General features: G+C 50.1%; 1 protein-coding gene across 1 annotated transcript in view; it reads left to right on the forward strand.

Moving 5' to 3' along the window:
* The first annotated feature begins 2684 nt into the window (after window positions 1–2684).
* CCT2 (chaperonin containing TCP1 subunit 2) overlaps window positions 2685–16187 on the forward strand; it is a 44111-nt gene continuing 30608 nt past the window's right edge. The window contains exons 1-3 of the mRNA XM_061552954.1: window positions 2685–2811; window positions 5518–5586; window positions 15032–15097. Coding sequence (XP_061408938.1) covers window positions 2809–2811; window positions 5518–5586; window positions 15032–15097 — 138 coding nt within the window. The 5' untranslated portion in view covers window positions 2685–2808. The remainder of the gene's footprint in view (window positions 2812–5517; window positions 5587–15031; window positions 15098–16187) is intronic.

A 16187-nucleotide genomic window follows, 5' to 3' on the forward strand; every position in this document is an offset into this window, starting at 1 on the left:
GACATTTTGCACACATACTCGTTGTGCGAGACAATTAATGTTCGTGAAAATTTGTTTCCAAAATTTTACACTGTTTAGGGGAAAACAAATTAAATATTTAATTACCAATTGTTTAATACTGCAGACAATCATCTGACCCATAGGTGGCAGCCATCTCAAGCCAGAGGACGAGAGGACTCTAGCCGCCACGCATATAAAGGATTTAGAGTGAAAAACTTTGTTTTTACGGGTTATACTTGTTTTCACTTCATCTCTGGAGGCCGCTCCATCTGACGACGGAGGCACCTCTTGGGCTGTAGCCCATAAAGCCCCCCCCTCCCCCCCTACACCTTGATCCGGCCCTGGTTGTGAGACCATCCCTCGCCACGCTAATCAATGAGGTTGTTGGGGGGCCGTCCATAAATGACGTCACGCACCTAGGGGGGGAGGTCAGACATTTGTGAGGGGGGGGGGGGTGGGTGAGAAATGTGACGTCACGTAAAATGAGCAACTTTAATTAAACATAGACAACACGTTCCACTTAATTAAATAGACTTTTAAATGAATGTTTTTTCCTACAACATCAGAGTGCAGCGCCACATTAAATACGCACTACAATGACAATAGTTTAAAGCAATTTGAAGCATGTTTTATTTTTGGGGGTGGGGGGAGGGGGGCAGAGCTTTGTGACGTCATATTCGAGGGTGGGGGGGGTCTGACTTTTTGTGACGTCGTGTGACGAAGGGGGGGGGTCCAAATCCGTCCATAATCGCGTGACGTCATTTATGGACGGCCCTATGGTGATGGAGGGGTTGGTGGGGGTGACCTCACAGCCGCTTATCGATATCAGCGGCTGCGAATCTTGAGGTTTTAACCCTCTGGTCTGACACCGCTAGAGATTTGGCGGCAAACCATCTCGCGTTTGGCGGTCAAACTTAAACGGATGTTTAAAAAGAAAAACTACTCACAACCACGTTGCTTCTTCTAAAATAAATAAATATATAATAGGCGACGTTCCGAGCACCGGACCTTGGATATTCCACGTGCTATGAAGAAGGGTCCCGTTGCCCGAAACGTCGGATTTTAAGGTTGTTTTCTGAACTGCACTTGGCGTACGACTGCCAACAACGCAGCATCAGCAGAAAATTAAAATTCTGAAACACAGTAGCGAGTAAAGCATAGAGCAACCCACTAAACATTTAGTAAAATCCTCCAGCGCTGAAACGTATTGATCTAGAGGTGAACCCTCCAGACTGGCACCTCACTGAAGACAAGGCGTCCACTAATGCAGTTCTTCAGGAACTGGTGGTGGGGTGTTTGTGTGTGTGTGTGTGTGCGATTAAATTTCGATTTAAAGCTTTCGTGACTGCAGGGATTCATCTTCTTGGTTCTTTCGGTAAAGTCACGTAGAAGGGAAATAATAAAATAATAAAAATAAAACATAATAAAATAAAATATTTTATTATTTTATTTTATAATGTTTATTTTTTATTATTTTATTATTATAATAAAAATAAAACATAATAAAATAAAATATTTTATAAAAATAATAAAATATTTTATTTTATTATGTTTTATTTTTATTATTTTATCATTTCCCTTCTACGTGACTTTACCGAAAGAACCAAGAAGATGTGTGCGAATTGTTTAACATCCACTCATAGAACACGACAATAGGAGATCGAGAGGTTCGTCTTCTGCCGCTGTGCACGATGGCAGCAGCGAGATGCTCATGAACTCGATGCCAGTGTCAAGGGTCTGTGCAGGGCACGACGAGAGGGCTTCAAATATATTAATATATTACTGGTGGGAACCTCCTGGTTACACCAGCCCACAGAGGATTATTGTGTCCGTCCGTCGTGCAGGGAGGGGCTGGGGGGGGAGGGTGGGAGGGGTGGGGCTGGGTGGGGAGGGGAAGGTGGGGCTGGGTGGGGAGGGTGGGAGGGGTGGGGCTGGGTGGGGAGGGGAAGGTGGGGATGGGTGGGGAGGGTGGGAGGGGTGGGGCTGGGTGGGGAGGGGACGTTGGGGAGGGTGGGAGGGGTGGGGCTGGGTGGGGAGGGGAAGGTGGGGCTGGGTGGGGAGGGTGGGAGGGGTGGGGCTGGGTGGGGAGGGGAAGGTGGGGCTGGGTGGGGAGGGTGGGAGGGGTGGGGCTGGGTGGGGAGGGGAAGGTGGGGCTGGGTGGGGAGGGTGGGAGGGGTGGGGCTGGGTGGGGAGGGGACGTTGGGGAGGGTGGGAGGGGTGGGGCTGGGTGGGGAGGGGAAGGTGGGGCTGGGTGGGGAGGGTGGGAGGGGTGGGGCTGGGTGGGGTGGGGCTGGTCACCCCGTGGTGCCCCATGCGAGCTGTCAAACCACCACCACAACCCAAGACAAAGATCCCCCGTGTAGCCTTAACAGACTGTAGGGGCAAGTGCTGTTAGCGAGCACCTATGAAGGCCGGCACTGTGGCACACGAGGGGGGTGGGTGGCCAGCACCACGCCCGGCCGCCTTTGTCTCCCCAGTGGCGATGTTTTACACACCGCACCGGGTACTAATTTGAGGCTGAGTCGACCTAAGGGAGGCCCAGTACCGGTTCAGATAATCGTCACTGGGTGTTGGCCGTGAGCGGGAATCGAACTCGAGTCGCCAGGTTCGTAGCGCGGCGCGCTAACCGCTCCACCACCGCTCCTCACCCCCCCACCACCCCCCACCCACGACCAGAGGGAAATCCTCCGCTATGACACCGCCCGTGTCCTCGAACCCTAAGAAACGCACCCTCCCGCCCTCCCCCACGTGGAAAGTTCGCGAATTCATTCCGCACGCTTCCCCTGCCGCTCGTCAAGAATCCTCACCATGGTGAGTCTCCCTCTCTCTGTCTCTCACCTCCCCTCTCTATCGCTCACCGTCTCTCTCTCTCTCTCACCCTGCTCACCAACAACGGAGGCAATCGCCACGACGGCTGTCGAATTAGTGATCGGCCCCGAAGCCGGTCAAGGCCTAGCCTAGCCTAGGCCTGACGCCGTCGGTTCGAGTGAGGGGGGTGGGGAGAGAATTGTTATCGTTCTTAACGCGCGCACGGATGATTCGTGAGTGTCGACGTTTAAACTTGATCGTTCTGGTGTTCGCCGGCAATAGATTGACTCGGTAAGGGGGTTGGGGGGGGGGGGTTGTGTGCTTCGTGAGGTCTGCGCGCTGAATGAATGGGCGTTGCTTAAATTTTTTTAACAATACCACGATTTTTTTTCACGCGCTGAGGCTCGCGTTTAATTGTCACGCGTATTGTATGCGCGGTGTTTTATTTGTTTGCACTGCGTCTAACTGTTGAAATTCAATTTGGGCTTCGCTTTTGTCCGTAACGGCGTGTGAAATGGCGTGGGTGAGATTCTTAGGGTTCTCTGCACATGGCCATAGATGGTGCCTGTGACGGCTCTGCACCGTTTGAGGTTCACGATGGCCATGCCAGGTTCCAAGTGGCCATGCCAGGTTCACGATGGACGAGTTGGGTTCATGATGGCCATGTCAAGTTCTCAATGGCCATGCCAGGTTCACAATAGCCATGTCAGGTTCACGATGGACGAGTTCGGTTCATGATAGCCATGCCAGGTTCACGATGGCAATGCCAGGTTCACAATGGCTATGCAAGGTTTACAGTGCCCTAGTTAAGTTCACAATTGCCATGCCAGATTCACAGTGGACGAGTTGGATTCATAATGGCCATGTCAGATTCTCAATGGCCATGCCAGGTTCACAATAGCCATGTCAGGTTCACGATGGCCATGCCAAATTCACAATAACCATGCCAGGTTCACAGTGGACGAGTTGGATTCACGATGGCCATGTCAGGTTCTCAATGGCCATGCCAGGTTCACAATAGCCATGCCAGGTTCACGATGGCCATGTCAGGTTCACGATGGCCATGCCAAATTCACAATAACCATGCCAGGTTCACAGTGGACGAGTTGGATTCACGATGGCCATGTCAGGTTCTCAATGGCCATGCCAGGTTCACAATAGCCATGCCAGGTTCACAGTGGACGAGTTTGATTCATGATGGCCATGTCAGATTCTCAATGGCCATGCCAGGTTCACAGTGGCCATGCCAGGTTCACAATAGCAATGCCAGGTTCACGATGGCCATGTCAGTTTCACAATAACCATGCCAGGTTCACAGTGGACGAGTTAGATTCATGATGGCCATGTCAGGTTCTCAATGGCCATGCCAGGTTCACAATAGCCATGCCAGGTTCACAGTGGACGAGTTTGATTCATGATGGCCATGTCAGGTTCTCAATGGCCATGCCAGGTTCACAATAGCAATGCCAGGTTCACGATGGCCATGTCAGGTTCACAATAGCCATGCCAGATTCATAATAACCATGCCAGGTTCACAGTGGACGAGTTGGATTCATGATGGCCATGTCAAGTTCTCAATGGCCATGCAAGGTTCACATAGGGCGAGTTCGGTTCACGATAGCCTAGGATCGTAATGGGCGTTGTCAGGTTTGATGGACATGTCAGATTCATATTGATGGTTATGTCAGATTCATATTGATGCCTATGTCCGGTTCATACTTTCCAATGTCCGGTTCCTAATGGGTGCGTCAGGTTTATGATGGACGTCACGTATTGACAATGGCCAAGTAAGGTTCACAATGGCCAATTTTATTTCATGATGGTTTTGACAGCTCCTAATGGGGGCGTGTCAAGCTCACAATGGCCAGGTTCACCATCGCCAAGAGAGGTTCATAATGTTGGTCATTTACATGGAAACTTGAGCCATATTGGGGCATAACGGGTGTGTCCCGAGTCATCGTGGCCATGTTAGTGGAACGGAGCCGGCATCGCTGAGATGTTGGATTCAAGCCCTGGACCTGAGTATCCAATTCACATGCATAATGGCCATGTCATTCGTAATTGTCATGTCAGGGACATTGAATTGACATCCCTGTTATTCTAGGATTATTCCTCGTGTCTGTGTGTGTCTATTTTGTATGACAAGGGGTTGATAATGGTTGTGCAGAGACTGAATCAGCATGACTCTGATCGAGGCTTCACTCCCAAGGCATGGTTAACCCAATTCGAAAGAGGTGGTTCATAATTTTTCCGTAAGTTAATTTTCCTCTGTTTTTAAAAGTAATTTGTCTGATCCAATTTTCGTTACAGGATATTTATCTTATTTAGTATTGATTCATGTTTGTGCATAGTGTTCCGATTGCTTCTGTGATGCCGTTGTTTATTTTCTCTGATTTATTTATGTTGTTTTTGCTCTTATTTCAATTCGGTTCTTTTTTATTTGCTCTTTTCATCTACTGTATTTTGCATTAGTGCTTTTGTCATTAGGTGACCCAGGTCACCGTTTATATGAGACACTTCCTGGTTTCTTGCGTTCTCAGCTCAATCAAAACGTGAACCCCCCCTCCCCTCAAAAGTTTCTGGGTTCAGTCTCTGGTACTGGGTGCCTCTCTCTACTCACTGATGGTTGCTGTCAGTCCATCTAACTCACCGATCGATGTTGCTGGCCTGTCTACTCGCTGATTGTAACCCCGTGCATTGTGTTTGCAGGTGTCTCTCGCTCCAATCAACATCTTGAAGTCAGGGGCCGATGAAGAAAAGGCGGAGACAGCTCGGCTGGTAAGACTCATCTCCAGAATTATTTGGTCAAAAGTAAAATGTGACTTACTAAGGTGCCAATCAGGAATTTAAAATATCTTACTGGTAGGAACCTCCTGGTTACACCAGCCCACAGGAGATTGTTGTGTCCGTCGTGCAGGGAGGGACTGTGTGGGGAGGGAGGGGCTGGGTGGGGAGGGAGGGGCTGGGTGGGGAGGGGCTGGTCACCCTGTGGTGCCCTTATACAACTCAACGTTTAACCTACTCACGCCGACTTGTGCCCGCCCTTCACAGTCGGCCATATTTGCGGAATACACCACGCCGCCGTTGACCCTGGCCATTGACCGAGCAACCCAACGTTCCTACCAGCTCCCTCCGCAGGACAATGTGTTTTGCGGGCAACCATAGACATATCCACCTTGTATAGCTTTTTAACAAATCGTCGGGGCAAGTGCTGTAAGCAAGCGCCTATGAAAGGCTGGCACGGCACACAAGGGGTGAGTGACCAGCACCACGCCTGGCCGTATTTGTCTCCCCAGTGCTGATGTTTTACCCGCCGCATCAGGTACTCAAACGGAAAGGCTGAGTTGACTTTGGGGAGGTCCAGGACCGGTTTATATTCGCCACTGCAAGAGGCCCTTAGAGAGACAAAGTAACTTGAGGCGTGCAAATATAAAAAATTGTGTTGCCATGCCAACAACATATTTCCCTCTAGGACCCGATTAGTGCTGCTCAGGCTTTTGTGGCGATGGGTTAAATATTGCGTGGGCCATTTTAAAGCCTCATGGCTACAGGCCATACCCAGACTATGGAAAATAAAATCCAGTAAATTTAAAACACTAGTGAGTGTATAACATTAAAAAGCTAAACATTAGCATCCAGTTACAACAATTAACACAAATGATTAGTAACTTATAAATAATTTTTTTAAATAAATGGGTCGTTTGACAGTACTTCACGCTGATCAGATCGGTGCAAATATCACTCGCGACTGATGTTAGGTCCATCCATATGCGGAGCTTTCCGGACAAAGATGCAAAAAAAATTATGTAAATACATACAAGAATATAGATTCGTCGCTCATACGAATAACCATTTCTCACTGGTTTGATCCGGCTACAAGTTGGAGACATTCTTAAAATATAAATTCTGTCTGAGCCCCATTGTGTATTTTGCAGTCTCCAAACTATTATTCAATCTCTGTGGCCTGTTTCTTGGCTGTGGAGAAGGTCCGTTTCCTGGAATGTCACTTGTTTCATCTATATATTTAGGGCAGTGTTATTCATGAAATTGTTGAGTTTTAGCTAAATGTGCCAATGCAGTAAAAGGCTAAAGGTACAGCCCTGCAATTTCCCGCTCATGACACTGTTGTCGGAAGGCCCTCGGCTATAGGGAGATCTAGAGATCCTACAGAGTGTATTTGGCCTCCTCTTCCACCCTCACCAATCGTCTTGGAAGAGGTGGCCATTCTCACACTTTACCCCACCACACAAGACCCTCTCATGTTCAAGTTCATTGATTAGGTATAGCCCTGTGAGCCATTCGGCTCTTGAATCGGGTGCAACCGCAACACACAAAAAAAACAAAAACATGAACAAATATACATCTTAAAGTGAATATGTGACTGAGTGCAAACAGAAAATCCAAGAAAAGACAGCAAAATATTGCAGAAAAAAACACCGTACACCAACGCTGTGTGCAAAAATCCCAGTGGGATGCAAGTCAAACAACCAACATCGACTTAACCGTGGTGCAGCCGTATACGTGGTGCCGAGTGGACCGACTGTTGCTCTTTGGAAAGAGGAGGCATGGATAGGGGGTGTTGGTGGTGGGGGGGGGGACATGGAATCGAACCGGTGACCCTTGGATTGCAAGTCCAGAGGGCTCAACCATTACAACCACAGCAGCCAAATGCAGCATCAAAAAACATTGATTTTAAAATTTAACTGAGAGCAGCGAAGCAAATTCTTCCTCCCGTTGCAGCGAAACAGCATCAGCGCCTGGGTGCACGGCATTTTTTTTTCGAACGGAGCTCTTTCTGCGGGGAGGCGGCTGACGCAGGCAGGCACTGAAGCGTGCGCGTGATGAGTGGGGTATGATGTGAGCGTCGCGCATCGCTGAGCAGAGCAACGGTGCAGCGCACGCGTTAGCCGGCGGACTCACCTCTAGGGCTCTGTGACATATAGAGCGCGATGGTGGCCACGGCAGGCGGTTGTGGCGGTGAGCAGCGGCGCGCCGCGCTTGCAACCCAGAGGCCGCTGGTTCGATTCCATCTCCTGGCGGGGCAGTCGAAACGACGCTGTGAATTTCTGAAATTCCCTCCGCTGCCCACAGCAGCGCGGGCGGTTTACAGCACCGTCTGTGACCGGCAGGGCGCGTGTGCTGGTGAAGTGTGGGCAGCACACTCCGTTCGACGCGTCTGGTCAGCGTGAAAAAGTTCCAATACCCTCAAAGAGTTGGCTTTAGGTGGGGGGGGAGACCTTTCTCTGCCAGCAGTGATGTGAGTAAGCACTTGCAGGTCTGCCCTCTTTACCTTAAACTTTACTTGGCCGTTGCTCGTCTGTGCGCACGCACTTGTAGGGGTCAACAAAGAGGACCGCTTATTCCAGCAAAAAACAAACTAATTTATAACCGGCATCATCGTTGACCGGCCATGGCTGGAGGGCGACCTCCCCAAGCCCTCGGGATGTCCCTCGTTCTCGCGGTGTCACAATCCGATCTCGTGCCCCTGCCACTCCCCGCTTTGCAGCACAACGCAGGGAGCCGAGCCGATTGGTGTTGGGGGTACAAAGATAGCCAGCTGAACCCCGCTCGCCGTTCAGTCGGTTCAAAGTGGGTTTCGAAGGTTTCGATTCTGGTTCAGCCGTTTGAGAGAGAGAACCGTTCAGAACCGGGTAAAATTTGCATCTTAGCTCCAAATTGGCGAGCTAAATGCCCTCCCGTGTGTGTCTTTGATTGCAGGGTACGGTAGAGGCTACACCTGGGGACCTCTTCGTGTTGCCGTTTTCTCGCCCATTTACTTGCAAATAAGCAATGTTTATTGCAAATAAGCAGTGTTTTTATTGCTTATTCGCAACATCAAACACTTCTTTCTCTGTGTGTGAGGTGGAGTCGGAAAGACAAAGGGAGATGCTCACACAAAGAGAGATGCCCAAACAAAGGGAGATGCTCACACAGAGGGAGATGCTCAGACAAAGGGAGATGCTCACACAGAGGTAGATAAACACACAAAGGGAGATGCTCACACAAAGGGAGATGCAGTAAAAGTCGGAAGATTGCTCTTTGTGGGCGCCTATAGAGAGACCTTTTAAACACTAAAGTACAGTACGTACATTTTGTACTGTACTTCAAGTATAACTTAACGACTGTTGTAATGACGACTTTATTCATTACCGTGGAGGAAACACATCGGTTCACACCTTAAATTGACTTTTAAATATGGATGGGAAATCGTGTTATATATATCTCATCCGCGCGAAAGTGCTATTAACGAAAGCTTCATTTAATAATATTTCCCCCCGCCGATTTCGCTGACCTAAAAAGAACACATTTTCTCTCCGCATTGAACAGGAATACTCAACTCTTTTGTTGAAGGGGTGAAGCTTCGGCGCTTCCTCCGTGTGAATCAATAAAGTTGTGGTTAAATTGTTGGTGGAGGAATGCTGTGGGCGATGTTTATTTTCCAGGTTCTATTGCTTAAATCGTGTTTGTATTCATGCATGCACAAGCACGTGTAATAATAGACAATGCCCAGCATTACTGACATATACTTTCTAATGCATTCGAATTTATATTCATATGGACGTCTAAATGCAAGCGCGTGGTCCGGACGCGTCGCAGGGTTAAACATTGTTGTTCGGCGCGCTGCTGCTGTGCCCGCGGAAACAAATGGGGCCTTTAGGCTGAACTTGAACAATGGCGGCAGCGGAGTCTAAACCTCGCCGGAGGAGTTGAAGCGGGGAGGGAATTCCAGACAGCGGGAGCAGAAGCTGAGAAGGAGCGACCTCCTCCCGCTGGATGAAGAAGTGTTGGCGACCGTGGACGACTTTTGTTTACGGGTTTTGCAGCCCTTTTTAAAGATAGATCTGTTACCATCCAAGCTTGTGATGCTTAATATTTATTCGTTATTGAACCCATTTGGAACCGCGAACCTCGGTTTGGTTCCGTTCCCTGATGCATTGCGTCTTAGTGCACGACAGAGGTCGCAAACGGGTTTTGATTCTTTACCCGTACCCGTACCCGGCCGCACCAGGGTCGCAAATGGGTACCCGTACCTGGCTGGGTATGGGTACCCGTTCCCTACCCGTACCCTACCCAAAATGAGTGACAAACGGTTACTCACTAGTGACTCACGGCCTACCCGTACCCGGCCGCACCAGGGTCGCAAACGGGTACCCGTACCTGGCCGGGTACGGGTAGCCGGGTATCGGGTAGGGTACGGGTATCGGGTACCCGGTTGCGACCTCTGGTGCACGAGCGTCCGAACCAAATGCCGCCTGCCGCATAAACAGTCGGCGTGCGTGAAGGGCAGAGGAGAAGGGGAAAGGTGGCCTTGAGGCCGGACTAGACCAAGGACAGGAGGTCAACGGCACTTTGATGCCTCTGGCAGCAGCAGGAGGGGATGAGCGACCCTCGCGTGAACTGGTCTTGCTGCGCCAGCGTGCACGGTTGTGGTTGCCCTCGCGGGCCTCTGTGCCCTTTCTTCCTTCGCCTGCCACTCCAGTCACCCTTCTACTCCACTGGCCCTCAAACCCCTCCAGCAACGCGACGTGTACTGCCTAAGCCAGCTTGTGTTCACTCAATTCACTGCAAAGTTTCGTGATTCTAGATTTGAAGCTTTCGTGACTGCAAGGATTCATATTCTTAGGTTTTTTCGGTAAAGTCACGTAGGTAAAAAATTAAAATTAATAAAAGTAAAATAAAAATAAAATGAAAATCACGACGTTTCGGAGGCAACACAAGCTTCCGTCTTCAGGTGGAACCGTCACAGCACGATAGCTGTATCAAGTGAGACAGACGGAGCAAATGCATAGTTTTTTGATCCGTGCTTTTCTCTTTTTCTCTCTCTGTGCAATCTTCACTTAATATTCTTTCCCATTGATTGTGTTCACGCTTACGGTGACTTGCAGACCGCATTCCATTTTTCTGCTCCCCCCCTCCTCTTTTCCGAACATAGATGGACTCGTCCATCTGGCCAACTGCCAAATCGCTCTCCGTGGTGCTGACGTCAGGAACAAACCGCCACTTTTTTTCAAATTTTCTTGCTGTGGATTTCACACCTGATGATGATTGCTTGTGTTGCAGTCGAAACGTCGTGAGAATTTTTATTGTTTTATATTTTTATTATTTTATTTTTTCCCTTCTACGTGACTTTACCAAAAGAATCAAGAATACGAATCCCTGCAGTCACGAAAGCTTTACATCGAAATTTCGTGCCATTGTTCGTCCCATTGTTGATTGTCATGTTTCCGACCAAATTTAGTTTTGTGATGTTGAACACCTCGAGTCCTTTGAATAGAGGTGCTTTATAAATGTAATTTACAATTCTTATTTTCTAAAAGCATTACCTGAATTGAACACTCTCCTCTTGAAGCGCATCGGTATGTTCTTTCATTATCTAAATCACCCGAAGCCTACCCTAAATCACGTGACCTCTGTGTGGCCACTCCCACTCTGAACCCCTCGCCGCCGCCGCCCCCTGTGAAAACGGACATCTTTCCGTGCAGCAGCGATGAGGCCCGAATGTGTAGCCTCATCCTCCCTATCCTGTAACACCTTCATATATAGAGGACTTGCAGAGCTTGGCCAGTTGTTGGCACTCCTACTCATCACGTGACTACTGCTGCCTTCCTGCTTGCCAATGGTTGCTCGCGCCTCAGAGTCGTTCTCTCGCGACGAGAGCAAGCGAATGGAGTGCGTGTTAAACGTAGAAATAATAATTCTTTACAAGCGTTAATCCCTCCCTCCCCGAACTCCCCGTGACAGACAGATGGAGCAAATGCATTAAGGATTTGGTGCTTTTCGTTGTTGAAAAACGATAAAAAAAACGTACAAAAAAAAAATAGCTTGCCCGAGCGTGGAGTGCTTACATAAGCCGCCGCCAACAACGACGAGTCCGTCGAATTTAAAAACGCGTGAAATTATCGAGGGCTGTAAATCACCGCGCTTTTTTCTTCGATGTTGGCTGATTGCGCGAGGCGCCTCATTATTCCGCCGAGTAACAGATTGGAAGCCGATTACGGTAATTGCCTGTTGCGGCCACTGATTGAAGCGTGGCGAATTGTCCGTCCGTCCGTGCGTGCGTTGCTGCTGGCGGTTTTTTGGGAGTGTCGCGTGCGGCGAGAATCGGTTCTCGTTACGTTTGCCAAGAGGTCGGAGGCGCTGAGACGTCGCCGCTGAGACCCTGGGTTCGAACCCGGGTTTCAGTCACTGCCTGCGATTGAACCGGGTTCTCAGGTGCGGTGAGTTGACGGTTTCAGCCCGGTCACCGATTACTGTGCAAAAAAAACAAAGAACGGTCGCGTTTTTAAAGTTGATTTTGCATTCCGCTCGGATGAATTCCAGCTCTGCAAAGTAATGTGCCGCTTTGATTGTCTTTTGACGAACATTACTCTCCTGTGGCAGGGCGAGTGGGAACGTGGTGCCCCTCTGCTCGAGTGGACCAGAGCTCACTCGAAATAGGAATATCATACTCTTAGGTTTTTTCGGTAAAGTCATGTAGGTAAAAAATATAATTAATAAAAGTAATAATAGAAATAAAATAAAATAACAAATCACGACGTTTCGGAGGCAACACAAGCTTCCGTCTTCAGGTGGAACAGTCACAGCACGATAGCTGTATCAAGTAAAGAGAAATCCCAAGAGACCCGACCTTGTATATGTACTGGTTGAGGAGGGGAGGAGCCAAGGTAGGCCCTTGGAGAGGAGTTTTTATGTTAAGGTTGGTACTGCTGTGGCTACTGCTGGGACTGAGCCTTTGTTACGTAGACTGGTTAAGCGTAGAGGAGCCAGGGTGGGCCGCGGGAGAGGAGTTGTTATATGGTTGGTGCGGCTACGGCTGCTGCTGCTGCTGCTGCAGCTGCTGCTGCTGCGACTGCTGCTATAGGAATATCAGCGGTAGCCCTGCGGTATCCGCTTCCTCGTGCCTTTCGGAATCCCTTACTACCGCTCTCGCAAGGAATTCGGGTGGGCACTTGATCTCGCGATGTTAGCACAGTCGTGCCAACGCGTTAGGCAGTAGAGATAAATGTTTAAACGATCCGATGGAGGGGTGGCCATCTGGCTTAGAAGTGAGAGCACCGAACTGGCACCAGTGAGATCCTGTGATGAAACCTGGAGTGGCCCTCAAGGGCAGTGAGTTGGTTGATTTAATTTGTCTGTGCGTACGCATTTGCTTGTGCCAGGTCCTACTGCTGCAAAGTAGACGGAGAGGAGATTGTTACTGGTAGGAATCTCCTGGTTAAACCAGCCCACAGGGGATTATTGTGTCTGTCGTGCAGGGAGGGGCTGGGTGGGGAGGGAGGGGGGAGGGTGGGGCTGGGTGGGGAGGGGCTGGGTGGGGAGGGTGGGGGGTGGGAGAGTGTTGCTGGGTGGGGGGTGGGAGGGTGGGGCTGGGTGGGGGGTGGGGCTGGGTGGGGAGGGGCTGGTCACCCCGTGGTGCCCTTATAAAACTCAACGTTTAACCTACTCACGCCGGCTTGTGCCCGCTCTCACAGTCGGCCATATTTGTGGAATACACCACGCCGCCGTTGACCCTGGCCATTGACCGAGCAACCCAACGTTCCTACCAGCTCCCTCCGCAGGGATGTGTTCAGCAATTGGCGGCCTGATTGTTGTGGCTGGCTGCCCTCTTGTCACCCCCGCCCCAATGAAATGGGCGTGCGCGCAAGAGGATGTTGCATTGACTGGCGTGTTGGCCAAGCGCGGGCTAAAATCATCTTGTTTTTTGCTGTGGTTGTCCCACCTGATGACAGAAGCTTGTGTTGCTTCCGAAACGTCGTGATTTAATTAGATTATTTTAAAACATTTTATTTTATTTTTTCACCTACGTGACTTTACCGAAATAACAAGAGTATGGATCCTTGCAGTCACGAAAACTTCAAATATAGAATTAAATCATCTCGCCACCGTCTCTATCCTCTGTTGGATCTAGGCACCTGGTACACAGGAGGGTGGTGGTGGTGGGTTCGATCCCAACCCTGATGCCCTGTGTATCAGGAGTTTGCATGTTCTCCCTGTGGTCGCGTGGATTATTCTCTGGCTCCTCCAGTTTTTCTCCTCCACGTTTAGAATCGACGTCGCGCGTTTAGAGTACTTTGCTGCTATACATTTACACGTGATGATAAGCGGCGACTTCATTTAGGCTATCGTTTGTGGTGGCCAGGCCGCTTCTGAAAAAATAGTTTTTGTTAGCTTAGTGAGCCTTTACTGGTCAAATAAAAAAAAACACTTAAAATATAAAAAAAATATGAAATTCTTGCCATCCACTCATGGTCGCACGATGCAACAATCCATCTAGCTCCTCCACACCGACTGCTTTCGTTGCTCCATCTCCGCGCTGGACGTCATCTCGGGGCGTGTTCCCTCCTTCCGGCTGCTGCCACTCCAGCTTTAGTCTCGACCACTGGCCTCATCGTGACTCAAGGCCGATGGTTGCGAGTTCAACTCCTGGTTCCCTCTGTGGTCGGTAAAATGTGATGGGTGCCAATGAGCAGCGCCTCGTGGAGAATCCCAACAGTGGTTGCCCGATGGATCGACTTGCCCCTGGCATAGGAATGTGGTATTTATAGCAGTGGCTCAGGGCTGTAAACATGCAGTGAGCAACCGCTTCGATGCTCATTTGAGTGCGATGCATTAAGAGTTGGAGCCGCAACCGAGTTGAAAATATCCCTCCACCCGGAGGCTCGGTACGCAGCGTGCGGTACATCGCCTCACCGATTTTTGACGTCAACTCCCGTTGTCACGAGCGACAGGCACGGAGTGGCTCCAACATCTCGGACATGCGCAGCTCGTCGTGCGTGTGCGGTGCTGAGCCACCTGCAATTCAATTGATGCCCCAGTGGTTTGTGGCCCTGTTTACACGGCGGGTGGTGTGCGTTCCCGGTCCCTGGCGTGCACAATTTGTAAGGGGCACCCGTGAAGTAATGACCACGGTCGCACACATCCTGTGCACACTCGCCCGGTGCTTGGGTCTGGCTCTCGGTGCAATCCCCCCAGATGTTATTACAACAGGGCTCTTGAACGTAGGCGTTTGAATGCGGCAACAAGCTAGTCTTGTGTTTTTATTTATTACGGAAGCCTTTCCACAGCATCCAGGGTAGCCGAGTGGTTAGAAGGTCCTTTCGCGTCACTTAGTAGTGGATGGCGGTTGTTGTTGTGTCTGTTCGGCTGCATTGTTGTTGTGTTCACTGATGCCATGGATGTTTACTCTTTCGTCTTTTTCCCACTTCCCTCCTCCCTCTGCCAGTCTTCCTTCATCGGCGCCATCTACATTGGAGACTTGGTCAAAAGCACCCTGGGCCCCAAGGGCATGGTGAGTCACCCAAACTAGACTTGTTTGTCCCTTCCCCCAGTATTATCTAATTTTGCACTGTCGGCCGCGACGTTGTCACGACGGTGGAGAATTCCGTCGGCATCTCTCGGGAGAGCCGGTGCAATCCGTCGTCGCGTTGGAGAACGGCCCGCAGAAGCGGACGTCACAGGGCTACTCTGGAGATCCCGTCAAATTGACTTCTGGTCAGAGGTCGCAAACGGGTTTTGATTCCTTACCCGTACCCGGCCGCACCAGGGTTGCAAACGGCTACCCGTACCCGTACCCGGCCGGGTATCGGGTAGGGTACGGGTATCGGGTACCCGGTTGCGACCTCAGTTTCTGGTCCGCGCGACAGTCGAGGGCATCGCTTCCCCCACCGTACTTGCGCTGCCGAGAGTAGCGTACTTCGCACACGGCGGTCAATCGTGCGTACAATGATTGTCGGAGCTGGAACTTAGCCGTGTTGAGTGAAAAAGGAAATGTGGGCCCGGGATCTCGGTGGTGCCAGTTCAGTGCTGTGTGACCCCCTGACCTCTGAGCCACCGGGCCAGATTCTAAACACAGTTTAGGCGACTTGCTAATCGATAACGTTTAAAGTCTTCGCTGATTAACAATCACTGCAGATGATGGAGCGAAATTGGCATAGCGTTGTCATCGCGCTTTAAGCGATCGATAAGTTACTCATCTGACCTTGCTAGTGTTGAGCAATACCAATTATCATCATCATTATCAACAACAGCCATGATCAGTCCACTGCTGGATGAAGGCCTCCTGAGTCTCGCAACCTTGTCAGAAATCTGACAATCGTTTGGGGGGGGGGGGGGGGTGTGTGTGTGATGTAGCCGAGTAGAGGGGTGCGGTTTGAATCCGGCAGGCTGCCCTGGATAATACCGTACGTGGTGCCGTCTGCGGACGTTAAAGATCCCCTTTGCCATAATTCAAAATGAGAATGCGTCGTCGCGGTAAGTAAAAAAAAATCCCATTACAGATGAGATGCAAGCCACTAAACGCGACGGCGTAAAGGGGCACCCTTTCAGAAGCAACTCTCCATCATTACGGTTATTATCGCGGGAAGAATTATCGTCAAAGG

The sequence above is a fragment of the Lethenteron reissneri genome, chromosome 2 (genome assembly GCF_015708825.2).
Source record: "Lethenteron reissneri isolate LAM-NWPU_2019-01 chromosome 2, ASM1570882v1, whole genome shotgun sequence".
Classification (NCBI taxonomy): Eukaryota; Metazoa; Chordata; class Hyperoartia; order Petromyzontiformes; family Petromyzontidae; genus Lethenteron; species Lethenteron reissneri.